Source organism: Pyrus communis, chromosome 12 (genome assembly GCF_963583255.1).
Source record: "Pyrus communis chromosome 12, drPyrComm1.1, whole genome shotgun sequence".
NCBI lineage: Eukaryota > Viridiplantae > Streptophyta > Magnoliopsida > Rosales > Rosaceae > Pyrus > Pyrus communis.
Window position 1 is genome coordinate 6,122,309 of NC_084814.1, and position 15,835 is coordinate 6,138,143.

General features: G+C 36.7%; 1 protein-coding gene across 1 annotated transcript; it reads right to left on the reverse strand.

Annotated features, from left to right (window-relative positions):
- Nucleotides 1–11,360: 11,360 nt before the first annotated feature.
- On the reverse strand, nucleotides 11,361–11,738 carry LOC137709962 (uncharacterized). The gene has a single exon (XM_068448938.1). The coding sequence runs from the start codon at nucleotides 11,736–11,738 to the stop codon at nucleotides 11,361–11,363; it is 378 nt and encodes a 125-aa protein (XP_068305039.1).
- Between the last annotated feature and the right edge of the window lie 4,097 nt (nucleotides 11,739–15,835).

A 15,835-nucleotide genomic window follows, 5' to 3' on the forward strand; every position in this document is an offset into this window, starting at 1 on the left:
GTGTGCAAGATATATTACGTATATGAGTATATACTTTATTTCCGGGAAACCAATTATTTTCCATCGGTCTGGATGACTAGAGATTACTTTTGTAAGTATGCAAAGTGGAGTGAGGCAGGCCGTTATTTATGCTGTGAGAGCAAAGAGATTATTATCAAAAGGCTGCCAAGGATACTTATCTCATGTGGTGCTAAATGATGTCACTTCTAGTAGTGTGGAAGAAGTGGGAGTAATCAAACATTTACCTGACGTTTTCCCTGAGAATTTACCTGGATTGCCGTCAGTCAAAGATGTAGAGTTCACTATTGATTTGTCTCCAGGTACAAACCTTATATTATGGAATGTTGCCTTTTGAACTAAGAGAATTGGAAATTGGTTGATAAAGGTTTTTATTCAACCCAGTACATTACGTTGGGGGAACCCCAGTTTATTGGTGAGAAAGAAAATGGACGTTAAGGCTGTGCTTTGATTATAAGCAGTTGAATCGAGTAACAATTGAAAACCGTTATTCGTAACCTCACATTGATGGTTGTTTGATCAGCTTCTACGTGGTTGTATATTTTCTAAGTTTGATTTGAGGTCTGGATATTATTAGTTGAAGATTATCGGTGAGGATGCCCTTATGATAACTTTCAGGACTCGTTAAGGTCATTTCAAGTTTTGGTGATGCCATTCGGAGTGACGAATGCATCTACTACTTTATGAATTTGATGAATAAAGTATTCCAATGATATCTAGACCGATTTGTTGTTGTTGCTATTGAAAGGATTGATAAGACTAGAGCAAAGTATGCTAAACACCTTAAATCGGTATTGCAAAGATCGAGGGAACGTCGATTGTATGCTAAGTTTAGCAAATGCCAATGTTGGATGAATCAAGTAGCATTTTTGAGATATGTTATATCTGCTTCAGGTATTCAAGTGAATTCTTAAAAGGTAGCAGAAATTGAGAATTTAGAACAACCACGAATCGTGATTGGGATTCGGAGTTATCCTAGCTTAACAAGCTATCATGCACGGTTCGTGAAAGATTTTTTTGTCATTGCTTTGTCATTAACGAGATTGTTGAGAAAAGAGGTTATGTATGAGTGGGAAGGAAATTGTGAGCAAAGGATTCAACAACTGAAGTATTTCCTCACTCATGCACGTATTTTAGTATTCCCAGAGAATAGTGGTAATCATAAATTTTAGTGATGTTTCTTGAATGGTATGGGATGCATGTTGATGCAAATGTTAGGGTGATTACATACGTTTCACGACGAAAGGAACCTCATGAAATGAATTACCCTACTGGTGATTTGGAAGTCATGATTACCATTCTTGCTGTGAAGTTATGAAGACATTATTTGTGGTAAGAATGCAAGATTTTTACGAATCCAAAAAGTCTCCAATATCCATTACTTGGAAGGATTTTGATATGAGGCAGCGAAGGTGGATTGAATTGTTTAATGAACATGATTGTACGACCAGGGTGATCGTAAAATTGTTCTAGCTGATGCACTTGGTGAAAAGACGGTGGTAAGAGTTAATGTCTGGCACGCTTGCCAAGATTGTCTTCTTGTGGATTGGAAATCAACTGAAGTAAAGTTGAGAATGGAAGATTGAGAAGAAGTTATAATTGCTAATTTTCAAGTTAAGTCTTTTTAGTAAGGTCGTACTCAAGACTCAAATGGTTAACAAAGAAAATTAAGAATTAACCAAGGTAAAGAAAGAAGGGAAAAAGAAAGATTGCTGAGTTCGAGAATAGGATGGTTATGATTGAACTTGAAGTGTTAGTTGATCAATGTACCAAGTTAGTACATTTACTCCAGTGTTGAGTAACAACCACAGTGCAACAGTACTTATATGTTTTATGGAGAAGAGATTTGGGTTACGGAACTGCTGAGTTTCTTAAGTATGTTAGTTGCTCATTTTCCGATGTAACGCCATAAGGACCATGAAATGTGTCGATTTTTGTTGATTTGTGGAAGAAATACTTCTGGATAGAGAAGATTCGATCACGAAAGAGTTTTGGTAGGCCCTGAAACTATGGATGAGTCTTCTCAAAGTATTCAGGTGATTAAGTTTAACCTGAGAGTAGCCAGGAATGGAAAAAGAGATTAATAGTTGAACATGTCACTAATCGAGTGTTTAACGTAGATGATCTTATAATTTTGAAGTTTTCACTTTAGAAAAGTATGATTCGGCTGGGAAAGGAAAGCAAATTAAGTCCTAAGTACATCGGACTTTATGTGATCATCGAAGAGTAAGTGAAGTTGCTTGAATTACTTCCAGAGTTATTGTAAGAGCATGATGTGTTTCATGATTCAACATTTTTAGAAATTTCATCATGAAAAGAAATAGTGAGATTTGGAAAGGAGACAAAATAAGTATTAAACACATCAGACCGTCTTTGACCACTAAAGGAATCGATGAAGTTGCATACAAGTGGTGATGTCTTCAGAATTGGCTAAGGTGCATAGTGTATTATATTTCGATGCGTTGTCACTAGGTGGCAAATTCGTCACATGGAGTTCCGGTGCAACTATTGAGAATTAATCTGGATTAGACTGGTTGAGGAACCAAGGACGACTTTGGATTGGAAAAAGATTGTATTGAGAATTAAGACAGTGTAATTGGTGAAAGTTTTGTGGAGGAATCATTCAGTCGAGGAAGCTACGTGGGAGACAGAAGATCGAATGAGGGATTTGTATCCTAGATTGTTCTTCGATCACTAGGGGTTATATATGGTTGTTTTGAATTTCGGGACGAAATTCTATTAAGGAGGGTAGGTTGTGACATCCCGTCCCGGAAATATCGAAACATACATTTGAAATTACAATTTTATCCCTAGTTCGTTACTTTACGTGTAGTTTTGTGATGTGTGGTGTTGTAGGACCACACACACTCATACACTCTCTTTCTCTCCCGGGATTCCCTCCCTCTTTTCCTCTCTCTGTCTCTTTTCTGTCACTTCTCTCTCTTTCTCTCCCGAGCTCCCTTTTCTTCTTCTTCCTTCTGAAAACGTACGGACGACACCCAAATCACCCAAACCTTGATGGATCGAAGGAACTAAGGACACCATCGAACTCGTGAAGCTCGTACGAGTGCAACCATACCATTTTCAGGTAAGAAATCATTCGTTTTCACGTCGTTTCGACTTTGGCCGATTCGAGTACTGTTCATGCAAGATTAATCTAGTTAGTTTTTGGACTTTTGAAGCTTGTAGATGTGTTAGTGAGGTCCCAAGGAGCCTCGGAGTACTTCGTTGGAGAAGTTTGGACGTCGGGATCATCGTGGTCAAAGTTGGCCGGAGCTTTCGAGGGGTTTTCCGGTGAATCCACGGTGAGTTAGGGGTCGAGGAAGGTATGGATGTGTTCGTCTCGTCAATACCTTCAATTTGATATATAGTACGTCGAAAATGGTTAAGAAATGAAGAAGTTATGACACTTTGAAATTTTCCCAGAAATTCCGGCAAAACACCATCTCCGGCGAAACCAGTCCGGCGACGCGAGGAAGAAGACGCGCGCGTGGGCAGCGCGTGAACAGGGCGCGTGGGGGCGCGTGAGAGCTCCAAATTGAGTTCTGAAAATTGTCACGCGTTCGTGACGTCGTGTAGATCACCGTGGTATATTCATACACCCAAATTGAGCAACGTATGAGAAAGTTATGGACGAATGTTTGGTGTATGCGCGTTAAATAACGTCAATTTGGTTACTTTTTGTATAGGTGAAAATTATGCAGAGGAAGAATGTAACCAAGCTAGGGGAGGTTCAGGGACCTACGAGACGTCGATGTGATATGTGAGTGGGCAGTTATTTTTCAGTATATATATATATACGTATGCTTGACGTATTTTAAAAGAAATACGAATTAAATATCCTGTCATATATGCATCATATTTTAATATGTGCATTACCATAATTATGCATACTGTTGCATGGTGCTGAGGAGGCCCAGGTAAGCTACATTTGAAATACATTTGATATACGTATGAAATACGTTTGGAATACGATTGAAATATTATCATCACATGCATTAGTAGTGGCATACATTTATGTATATGTGTATTTGGTGCTGTGGACGCACAGGTAAGTGCCAGGTAAGTGGTATTCATGGTTGTATTCAATAATAGCTTGAGATGCTTAGAGAGCTCATAATCTGCACCCCGGTGTTAGTGCTCCCGCCCAGGGCCAGGGCATAGTCCTTCACGTGATGTTCACCCGCACCATACGCTCGCCTTGGATCCAAGTTAGGTGCAAGCCTTGTCGGACAGACCACATTAGGTGGTTCCGACTCGTAGGTGACCCGCGATTATTCGCACAGTCTTCACGTGATCGTAGCACTAGAGCGTATATATTACACCCAGTCTTGTCGTACAGACCACGTTAGGTGGTTCCGACTCGTGTGCAGATTCAGATATTGAGTTGAGATTGGAGCTCTATCTGCAGCCGTACAGGTCACGTTAGGTGACTCCCGGCTGCCAGATTATATGTTATTGATGTGAATTATGCTTGAGCATTTACATTTATTATGAGATTCTAATGTGGCATATTCTCAAGCATGAATGACATATTTTGGAGCATGATTGGCATATCTATACATACGTATATATGTTTATTTCTCTGGAAACTATACTTGTTTTACGGCGAGGGGTTAGTAAATTTAAAGAAAAGAAGGTTTTGAATACGTTCGTTTTGCTGACCCACTCAACTTTGTTTTGCGCCCCTCCAGGTTTAAGATATCATAGCTTGGTGGCTACGAGGAATCCAACGGTGTTCTGACAGAATGGCCAAAAATTAGGACTCACCTTTGGGTGTTTTATCTTAGAAATTGTATCTTTAAAGCTTCCGTACTGTGTAAATGGTTACGTCACTCTCACGTGACGGCCAGCATGCCCTCCTTCGGGACGGGGTGTGTCAACTTTGTTGCTTTTGGTATTTTCTCTCAAAGTTTCTCTCAATTTCTGCAAAGTATCTCTTGCTTTTGTGTCCTTTTTATAAATGCAATTGATGCCTATTTATAGACATTTTAGGAGGGCTCTATAGTTTTACGAGGGGTGAGATGGAGGTGATGAACTCCACTACTTTCCCTTAACTTCTCCCACGTCTTGCATTTTTATTACTTTATTATTTTTTGCTTATCTAATAAGGCCCACGTCCTTTTTCGTTGAAGAAAGATGAGGAGTTTATATTTTACACACCACTTCCCCTTTTGTAGGAAGAAATACATAATTTCTTTTTTATTTATGGGATGTTGATCTATATGTAAAGCTCGTCTTCACTTTTTAGGTTGGATTACATTTTTCATTTTGTCTTGTAGCTTGATCCAATTTGTATCGACATTATTTTTTATTTTTTATTTTTTTGTTGTTCAACATATTTCAAATTGAGCATTGGCAATCTGGTAATATTAGTACATACTATGTATCTTCAAAAAGTGACTAGTCTCGAGTAATTGGTATGAAAATCACCAAGATAAGTATGTAGGTGCTCAAAATGAGTTCATTGAACACGATTAAACAAGAGTTCTTGTACTTACGTCATATGAGAACTCACTAGTTGGGATGATGTAAAGCATTCCTTTGACCCAAGACACCATAGTTGTCTTGTGGATAAGTCTTTGATCATTTGACAATGCGTCATAACCTCAGCGTTTGTTTTGTGCATTATTAAGATTACTGATTAATCCATAATGGCATATGAGTCTACAACAAGGAATCTCTAACCTTCATCCATTGAAAGAGGATACTATGATATGATACAAGGGTCTCTGGCCGGAACACATGAATGTGATTTAAGAATATGTTCCAAATCACGTTCACGAAAATATAGAGATAAGAGAATCACATTGGATGGTAGACATGAATAAACTATCAACAAAATAATGTGATCAAGAGTATTGATATAGAGAATGATCATATTGTATTGTATTCCAATTTAATAGGTTCTCCTACTGCCTAACTTGGGTAGCAATGGTATATTGCTAAGTGTTACTCATAACTTGTCGAAGCGCTGAAGATTAGCAATCAATAATAGTCATTAAAGGGAGAATTGAAAAACAATTTCAATTCACAATCAATTAGTAAGTGTTCTAATCACTCACTACACTAATTAGAACCTAAAAGATCTTACACCGTGTAAGGTAGAGATTAAGTTCGTATTAGAACTTGAGCTAGTTTTGGGCTTCAAGACCTAATGAGCTTCAAATCGTAAAGCCTATTGACATAAGTTGTATGACAACTTGAATGTCAAATGGCTCATAGGCCCACTAATTTTAATAAGCAGACCATAAAAAGATTGAGTGCTAGAGTTTCTCAAGTCATTTAAGTTTGAGGGGCTATAAAGAGAGTCAAAACACTAGCCTAATTTAGAGTTTAGTTAGAGAAAATGAAAGAAACACAACCTTATGTTTTCTATCTAAAGGGCTGACCACCATAGGAAAGGATATTAGCATCTTCCTCTCCCTTGATCATTCATTTCTTCTTCACACCTCACCTTAGTGTAGAGACAGAGGTTTCCTACTTTTGGAACTTGAAGATTTTATTCCACCATCCAAGTCCAAGAGCCAAGACGGAAATGAATGAAGCCATCACCTAGGGTGAATAATCTTTGCTTATGCAAAGAGATTTCAACAAAAGTATAATAAGTCGCATATCTTTTCGTCTAGATTTGAGTTGAATTTTGGTTCACCACCTACAAGGCTTTGAATTTTCATGGTTCAAAAGTTGTTTTTTAGTGCATATGTGTGACCTTCTACATTTTAATTGTTAATTGCACTTTGTATGTTGCTCAAATGATCTTAAATAAAAATATTTCCTCTAGATCTGCTTACAAGTCGATGACATAAACCAAGGTGGATCATTGTGTAGAAAAAATGGGGCTCAAATATGTAGCGAATTGGCTTTAAGTGCATGTAAGAGATTGATAAAGATATGCCTATAAAGCCAATTAAGGGTAAATAGTTTATGGAATTATCTTATGTATTAAGACAATTTGAGTTTCAATACAATTGGGCGTAAGACAATGTCTATACAAATTAATCAAGATGAAATATGTATGGATAGATGGATAAGGTTATTGTTGAACGATGAGTATTCTAAATGTTCTTAGTCGTAGAATATTCAACTAGGCATTGATTGTCTGTAAAGACTAGTATGTATCATGTTTATGTTGGTCTGCCTTATAGCCATTTGAGTAGACGCACTAAGACTGATACATAGGTGCTCAATGGTGGATTGAGCTTACTCAACGCAATCCCACACATGTTATTGTGCACGAGATATTATAAATGTATACCAAATTTCATTTCACATCAATAAGAATTAGTTAGGCCGTAATAATGTAGCATTAGTGATAGGATTTTTACCAATTGCAAAAGAATGTATAAAAACACTTAAAAATACTTGCAAGAGTACAATGTTATCGTAGTATAGCAACTCAAGCAAGGTCATTCTCCACAAGGATTGAATGCATAATTTGTATTTAAACCAATTCTTAATTAATTATTTGAAACAAAGTTTAGAAAAAAGATTTTGAAATTTAAAATAATAAAAACGAATTTAATAAAAATAATTAAATAAATTAGCAAAGTAAATTAAAAAAAAAAAAAAAAAAGGGTTTTGGAAAGCAATTTAAACACTAGGGTTCCACCGTCACCATTAACAATGCAATGCAATTTTACCAATTCCTTATGAATTTCCACATACATGCTTTGAAGGTTATCCTAATGCATATTTTCCTCATGATGTTCAAGTGAAAACGTATATTTAACATGCAACATGTCTGTGATGTTCAGATCAAATATAAACATGCAAGACTAATTAAGTTTTGTGAAAACCCTTTGAAAACCATGCAACCCTTAAGAGTGTGATGTTCGCCTTAAGTGAATATACAATTACTAGTTATAAGAAGCCCTCCTCAATTTCAGGATGATGTTTCAACAAAAATCGCATCAAATTACTTGTCTAAATACCTTCATGGTCGCAAATCATTAAGTCAATTAGATAGTTTAAACACGGAGATTAATAATTCAAAACAAGTATGCATCCATTCATTAATAAAATCACATATTCATGCTAAGGCTGATGGCCCTGCCCTAGCAAAAGGACTAGTTACGCATAATCACAATAAAATCCAAAGAAAATATCATTAACTAGAAAAATGATTGAAAACACCTTGCAGGTAAAAAGTTTGAAATTCTCCAAAGCTTTGCTAAGTTCTCTCAATGTCACTTCGTGAACCCTAATGGTTAAATAGCCTTATTTATACTACTACAAATTAAAATCCCTCATAGAAAAGGTTTTCTAAAAATTAGGAAACAAAATAATAGAAAGATAACTTAAAAACACACTCTAAATCTGACTAGCAAATATACCCAGCAGAGAATTAGCCACGTTTCTGGACATTCAGAGCTCCAAAACAGGCCCAAAATGACTTAGATTAAAGATTAGAGAAACTCCAGCGTGGGCTGGTGCTCGGGGGATGGTGGACCAAATAGGGCTAGGTAGCCCGGCCTTAAAGCTCCAGCGTGGGTAGCTCGAGGAAGAGTGAAGGCCCAAGCTCCAGGCTCGTGAGGAATTGCCAGCCTGAGAGTCCGAGTGGATGTGACGCAAGGGCTGACGTCATCCTGGCGTTAGCCCAATTTTATATATTTTTTTCTATCAGGCGCGTGCGCCTCACTTGCTCGTGGGGGCGTGTCAGCCGATAGCTTTTCATCTTATGGGGCCCGCGTCGCAGTCTGCCGAGATTACCGTTGGGAAGCCATATGGCTTTTCACGGTCCGTTCGATCTCAACAGCTCTTTAAATTGGACCGTCCGATTTGTAACGATAATAAAAATATAAAAAATCTTATTTAATATCAACCGTTGGATCTGAGATCAACGGTTGATATTATTCTGCTTTATAAATAAATAAATAAATAAATAAATAATAGTTTTAAAATTAAGAAAAGTTACCATTGTGACATGTGGCACAATCTGGAATGTTGGAATTCATTTTTTTTAAATACAACGGCAGAGATTAATTAGTTCAATCAAAAATTTTTAAAAATTGTAAAAAATCCGAAAAAAAATCTGAAAAATTTTGTAAAAAATTGTTTTTACTTTTCTATAAATACATTCTCATTATCATCTACCTTACACCACAATTTCATATCTTCTCAACTACTTTCAATCAAATTCCTATCTTTCTCTCAAAGTTTTAATACAATTCTTTTTCAACAAAATATCTACTGATGCAGGTACGAATTGGATGCTTCTTGAAGATATTGTGTTGTGTACTATCTAGGTTGAAGTTACTCATAATTCGCTTACGGGTAATGAGATGCAGTTGCGAGAAATGTGGAGTCTTATTCATACCAATTATCTTGAGAAAATGGGTGGGAAATAAACCAAAGAATCGATGTCCAGTCGTTAGAAATTACTTAGCCAATTGTTTAGTACATGGAGAGACGTCTTGGCACAAGCCAGTAATAATATTCAAAGTGGGGAAAATTACGCATATCAGATAACAATCTTTTATTTATTTGTTTGTATTATTTATTGTTACCTACTTTCATTATACTTATTTGTTTGTATTATTTATTTGTTAACTACTTTCATTATACTTATTTGTTTGTATTATTTATTTGTTAACTACTTTCATTATACTTATTTGTTTGTATTATTTATTTGTTACCTACTTTTATTATAATTATTTCTTATCTTGAATTATGTAGTAACTTCAAGCACAAACTTGGTATGGTGCCAAAACCAAAACCAAAAATAAATCATTCAACCGGTGGGAATGTTGGAATATTATCAAAGATTGTCCTAAATTCAAAGTTGTGCATGTCGGTCCAGACGTTTTCATGAACAGCACCCTTCTACACTCTACACCTGATTATGGCTCGCATGTTCATGAAGATGAAGCAAAAGAAGTGCCCAAAACGCCCCCTTGAACAAGCGTCAGGATCGACTCGTTATCCAATTAGGCTTGAAGGTAAGAAGGCTTCAAAGAAAAAAGGGAGTGCTTTGAAGAATGATTATGCAACGTATATGGAACAACTTGCTCGCCAAGGTGAATTGACTTTGGCATGGGAAATGGCGAAATTTGAGACTGATAAGGCTACAGATGAGGCAAATGATGCGGCTGTTGAGATAGCATTTCAAGCTAATGAGAGAGAAATAGAGCTAATTAGGCAAGAAAGGGAACATGTTAGAGAAGAAAGAATGGCTCAACGAGATCGTGACATTATGAACAAGCCTTTAGAAGGGAAGTCTCAAAATTTTAAATATTTTTGGAAGTCGGAGAAAGCGAATGTGGTGCAAAGGGTGCAAGAGAAGCGAGAGTAAGAGGAGATGGTCCTAGCACAACAAGAGAAGATCATCCTAGCACCACAAATTGGTTAAGTGATGATGAATAGAGTACTTTTTGTAATCGGAGCCCATAATTTTCCAATCACTTCGGGTTGTAATTTCTTATTTATTGAATAGAGTACTTTATGTTGTTTCCAATTTATTGATTTTAGTACTTTATTTAATTTGGTAATTTATTTATACTAAGAGAATCTTTATTCAAAAGACATTTAAACAAACCAAATAAAATTACATAAACATACCAAATAGAAAAAAACTCACTACATGAACTAAAAGAAACACACCAAATAAAATTAAATAAACACACCAAAAAAAAAAAAACAAACAAACACACTAAATGAACTTAAGTATCTTGAGCTTGTTTCAATTCCCACTGGTGCTTTATCAAATCAATTTGCCAGGCATTGTGTATATATGGCCTTTAAAGTGTAGTATATCGTTGAATGATCAATTCATTGTAACGTCCATCCCTTTCTAATGGCTCATGTTGCATGGGTTCTTCGGTGGCGTCATGAGCACAATATATACGTGTTCTTGAATTGTTTATCGTGTTTGACTCATATTCATCAACGACATCATAATCGTACTCATCTTCCACAAACATGTTGTGAAGAATGATGCACGTCATCATGATGGATCAAAGCGACTCTACATCAAAGAATCTAGCAGCACCCCTGACAATCGCCCAACGAGCTTAGAGGATACCAAAACAACGCTCCACATCCTTCCTGCACCCCTCTTAATAGCTTGCAAAGTGTTTTTTCTTTGCACTTCGTGGGCGTGGCACTGTTTTGACAAATGTTGACCACCTCGGGTAAATGTCATTTACTTGGTAGTATGGCCTGTCGTACATACGTCCGTTGACGCAATACGTGACTTTTGGTCCCTTTCTTTGCAGGACATCGTTGAACGCTAGGGATTGGGGAAGGATGTTGAGGTCATTTTGAGCTCCCGGAACCCCAAAAAAGGTGTGCCAAATCTATGTATCAAAAGATGCAACCACCTCTAAAATGATACTTTTTGCTCATTTTTTGTCCCCATAAGTGCCTTGCCATGCGCTTGGACAAATTTTCCACATCCAGTGCATACAATCAATGCTTCCAATCATCCCAGGAAAACCTCTCATCTCGCCCTTCTTCAAAAGCATTTGCAAGTCCATGTCAGTAGGTTTCCGGAGGTACTCCGCAGTGTAGATAGATTCGATTGCTCTGCAAAACCTCATCAGGGACTCAAGAATGGTTGATTTCCCTATCCTCGTTATCTTATCCACTTGGTCTGCAGATGCTCCATATGCAAGCATCCATAAGGCAGCAGTAATTTTTTGCTCTGGAATGAGAACCATAGCACCAAAAACATTCTTCTTTTGCACAAAGTAAGAATCATGGTTGCAAACAGCAATCATGATTTTGTTGAACAAATGTCGTATCAGGAAATGCACTATTACGGACAAATTAATCATCCAAGAATTTCGTACCTCGTCATTGCCTGCTTCTATCAAGGTTTCCGGAACGGCTGGGCTTGCAGATCTGACCTATAACTTGGATGACTTGACGAGAATGTGAGGCTCTTGCCATTCTTGCTTCATCATCTCTCCTTCTATGCTCCTCATAATCTTCCCTCTCATTTTAGGGCACCTGGAGATTGAACATTCCTTATAATTAGTTAAACAATTCTTCCTCTTGCTGATCTATTTCCCACATCATCCTTAAGGAAGAAGAATATATTGTAAGAAAGAAGCAGAAACTATGAATAATGATAGAGATTTTGGTGAAGAATGAAGCAAAAACTATGAATAATGATAGAGATCTTGAGAAAATTGGTGTGAGATTTGTGAAGATGGACGATGGATTATATGAAGGATTCATAAAGGATTAGGTTGTAGATAATGTCACGTGGCATGCCATCATTCGTTAAAAATCTGATGGAAATCTATTCTTAAAGATTGTAAACAGATTATGACACGTGGTGCGACGTGATTGGTTAATAATCTTATCGGAAATTCATCACCAATAATTGTATTTTCGGATAATGACACGTGGCGCAATGAGTACGATTAAAAATCTTATCAGAAATCCATCACCAATAATTGCCTTTTCGGATTTTATGAAGAGTGGCGTAACGAGAACGATTAAAAATCTTATTTTGTATTATTTTTTAACTTTTCGGATAATAACACGTGGCGTAACGAGAATAATTAAAAATGTTATCCGAAATTATAAATAAAATTATTTTGTATTATTTTATTGCCTATTGTCAGGGCTATTGAAGTGCAACGGTGAAGATGCAAAAGACGATTACTGTTCATTAAGGGCAGTTACTGTTCACTGGGTGGATAACATGGTGTATTGCCTGGGGGGAGGGTTCACACGCTGGAACTACTCTTAAGGTCTCCTCTTCATGTTCTAAGAAGAGCCCAAATCCAAAATTCATCATCTTCCAACCCAAAAGTCGCAAATAAGCTCTGCAATTCAATATGCCAACATTACGCACTGGGTATAAATTAATTTGCCACGATCAGATGTTTTGGGATAAAATTATAAAATTTTGACAACCTTCTTGATAGACTCATGAATCCAATTGGAATCACTTGAAAATTCCACCGTTTGATTACTTTATGCCCAAAATGGAATCGCATGTCCTATATTAAAAATTCATAACAAAGCATCAAAATCTCACCAAAATATAACCAGAATAGGGGAAAATATATAATATAAAAGAGAATAAGCAATTAGTCATTGGACTTGAGGCATCGCATGTTGCCTTGTGGTTAAGTCCTTAATATTTGATTATGCTAACGTCACTCTAACTAAGAGTGTGACTAATGCATCCTTGGGGTTAGGCTACCTAATCATGGAGACAAATGGAATGCACAACAATGAATCTCTAACCTTCGTAATAGAAGTAGAATGCACTTTCGAATGGATTCTAGAAGTCTATTGCCAGAGCAAATGAAATGTACGGATGAAAATCTGAAACAAACTTGGGAATCATGGAACAGTTACACATATTTCAAGTGAGTTACTATCTGTGAGAGATATGAGAGTGTAGAGGCCACTTCTTTTGTAAGAGAGAAATTTTACAAGTCTTCCTTTATGTATGGAAAAGGAAGAAAGAAAAACCTCTAAGTGTTTGTAGAGCCTAAGAAAGCCACAAGGCATAAACATTGAGCCTCACCACCACCACCTTAGCCGATCCTTCAAAAGCAAGAGCATGCTAGCATTTTACTCGTGTTCTTGATTTCTTCACTCATCCTATTCCAGAGAAGGTGTCTAAATTTAGAGGTACTGAACTTTTAAGACTCAAGTACTTAAGGAGAGAACCAAATCTCTACAGAGCCTCAAAGATCAAGCCACTGAGATAGAGCTAGCCTATGGAAATGATAAGGCCTAATAATAGGGTGAATAAACTAGCTCTAATTCAAGGTAACGCTTCAATACTTGTAAATCTATTATTTTTCTCTTAATGCATGTGATGTTTTATTCACTGTACAAGTTTCAAACATTCATTGTTTTCAGGTTCTAGAGTTCATGCTTCTCTTCCGGTATTTAATTTAATTCATTCCATGATGTACTTTGTTGGTCCAAAATCCGGATTATGATTCATTAAATCCAACAAAGAGAATCACATTGGATAACATTTATGATTCACTAAATCCAACAAAAAGAATCACATTGGATAACATATATGAATAAACTATCAACCAAACGATGTAATCAAAAGTATTGATTTAGAGGAGGACCGTATTGTATTGTTATTCCAAATGAAAGTGAGAGTTGAAACTTTCAATTCATAATCGATTAATAAGAGTTCTAATTATCCACTGCCTTACAAATTAGAACCTAATGGATCATGCACCTTGTTAAGTAGAGATTGAAGAGATATAACGTAGATGAGTAAGTCAATTAAATGGTTTAATTGTTTATGGCTAGAATCAATTAAAATGTTAATCAAACGAATAAGTTCAAATAGGACCTCAAGTTAATTTTAGTCTCCATAGCCCATTGAGCCTTGAACTAAAGTTTAAATAGGGCCTCAAGTTAATTTTAGGCTCCATAGCCCATGCTCCATAGCCCATTGAGCCTTGAACTAAAGTTCAAATAGGGCCTCAAGTTAATTTTAGGCTTCATAGCCCAATGAGCCTTGAACTATCAACCCTGGTTTAACAACTTAAAATTAAAAGCCTAAAGGGCCCACTAATCATAATGAGGCACCTATACAGAGAATAAGCTAGGATTTTCTCTTTAATCACTTAATGGAAGAGACTATATAAAGGGAATTATAACCCAAGCCTTATTAGGGTTTACGTTTGGAGAATTTAGAGAATCACCACTCTCTCTCTACAAGGGCTGGCCACATAGGGTTGGTGTTGCTAGCAAGAAAAAGTATCACTCCTTGGTGTGGAGAATTAGAGTTTTCATTCTCTTGGGACTTAGAGATCCAATTCAAATCAATCAACAAGGATTTCAATGAGAGCAAATAAATGAAGGCCCTCACTTTGGGTGATTAGCCTTTACAAATGCAAAGAGGTTCCTCAAAGGTATAAAGAACAATCTTCTATTTTTCTTATTCAATTTTGAACTGAGTCTTGGTCAACCATTTACTAGGCTTTGAAACTCATGGGTAAAAGATTGAATTTTGAGTTCTTGTTAACTAGATTTCGCATTTAATTTTATTGTAAGATGCAACTGTAACTCAAATGATCTTCATTTAGGCAAATTTTTTCTTTAGGAGTTTAGAGTTTCTTGTTTGGATAAAGGGAATAATGAAATGAAGGATTAAAGATCCTGAGATTTGGAAATCACTACTTAGCTATAAAGTATTTATATCTGTCAAAATTTAGAAAAGGGAAAGACAAATTAGACCAAAAAAACTTTAAAAATATGATTTTAAATTTGAACCTATTGATAAAAAAATGATAAAATCCAAATGAAACAATTAGAGTCGCTCTTGGATCTAGCGACACATCTCCAAATAGGAAGCACCGAGTTAACTCAGTTATAGAATCGTTGCAACTTTTGCAGACAAGAGATGGGGGAGGGAGAGACGACGATCGAGAGAGACATGAGTGAGGGTGGATTGCGGGATGCGAACCTATATATAGAGTTAGGTTTTGTCGATGTGTTATTTTGTTTTTCCAACCTATGTTTTATTAATCTTTTCTTAAAATTATCAAAAAAGTTAGATAAGATTTGAGATTTCCAAAACCCACTCCTTAATCCAACCTCCTTTTTATAAGATTCCACATCGCCCAGGGGTGAAGATCCTGTAAGCTTTATATGTATATTCCCATCTCTACCTAGCACGAGGCCTTTTGAGAGCTCATTGGCTTCGAGTTTCGTAGGAACTCCGAAGTCAAGCAAGTTCGCGCGAGAGTAATCCCATGATGGGTGACCCACTGGGAAGTTCTCGTGTGAGTTCCCAGAAACAAAACAGTGAGGGTGTGGTAGGGGCCCAAAGCAAACAATATCATGCTACAGTGGAGTCGAGCCCGGGTCGGGA

Coding starts and splice junctions, on each gene's coding strand:
- LOC137709962 (XM_068448938.1), bottom strand. CDS start 11,738: ATGATTGCTGTTTGCAACCATGATTCTTACTTTGTGCAAAAGAAGAAT.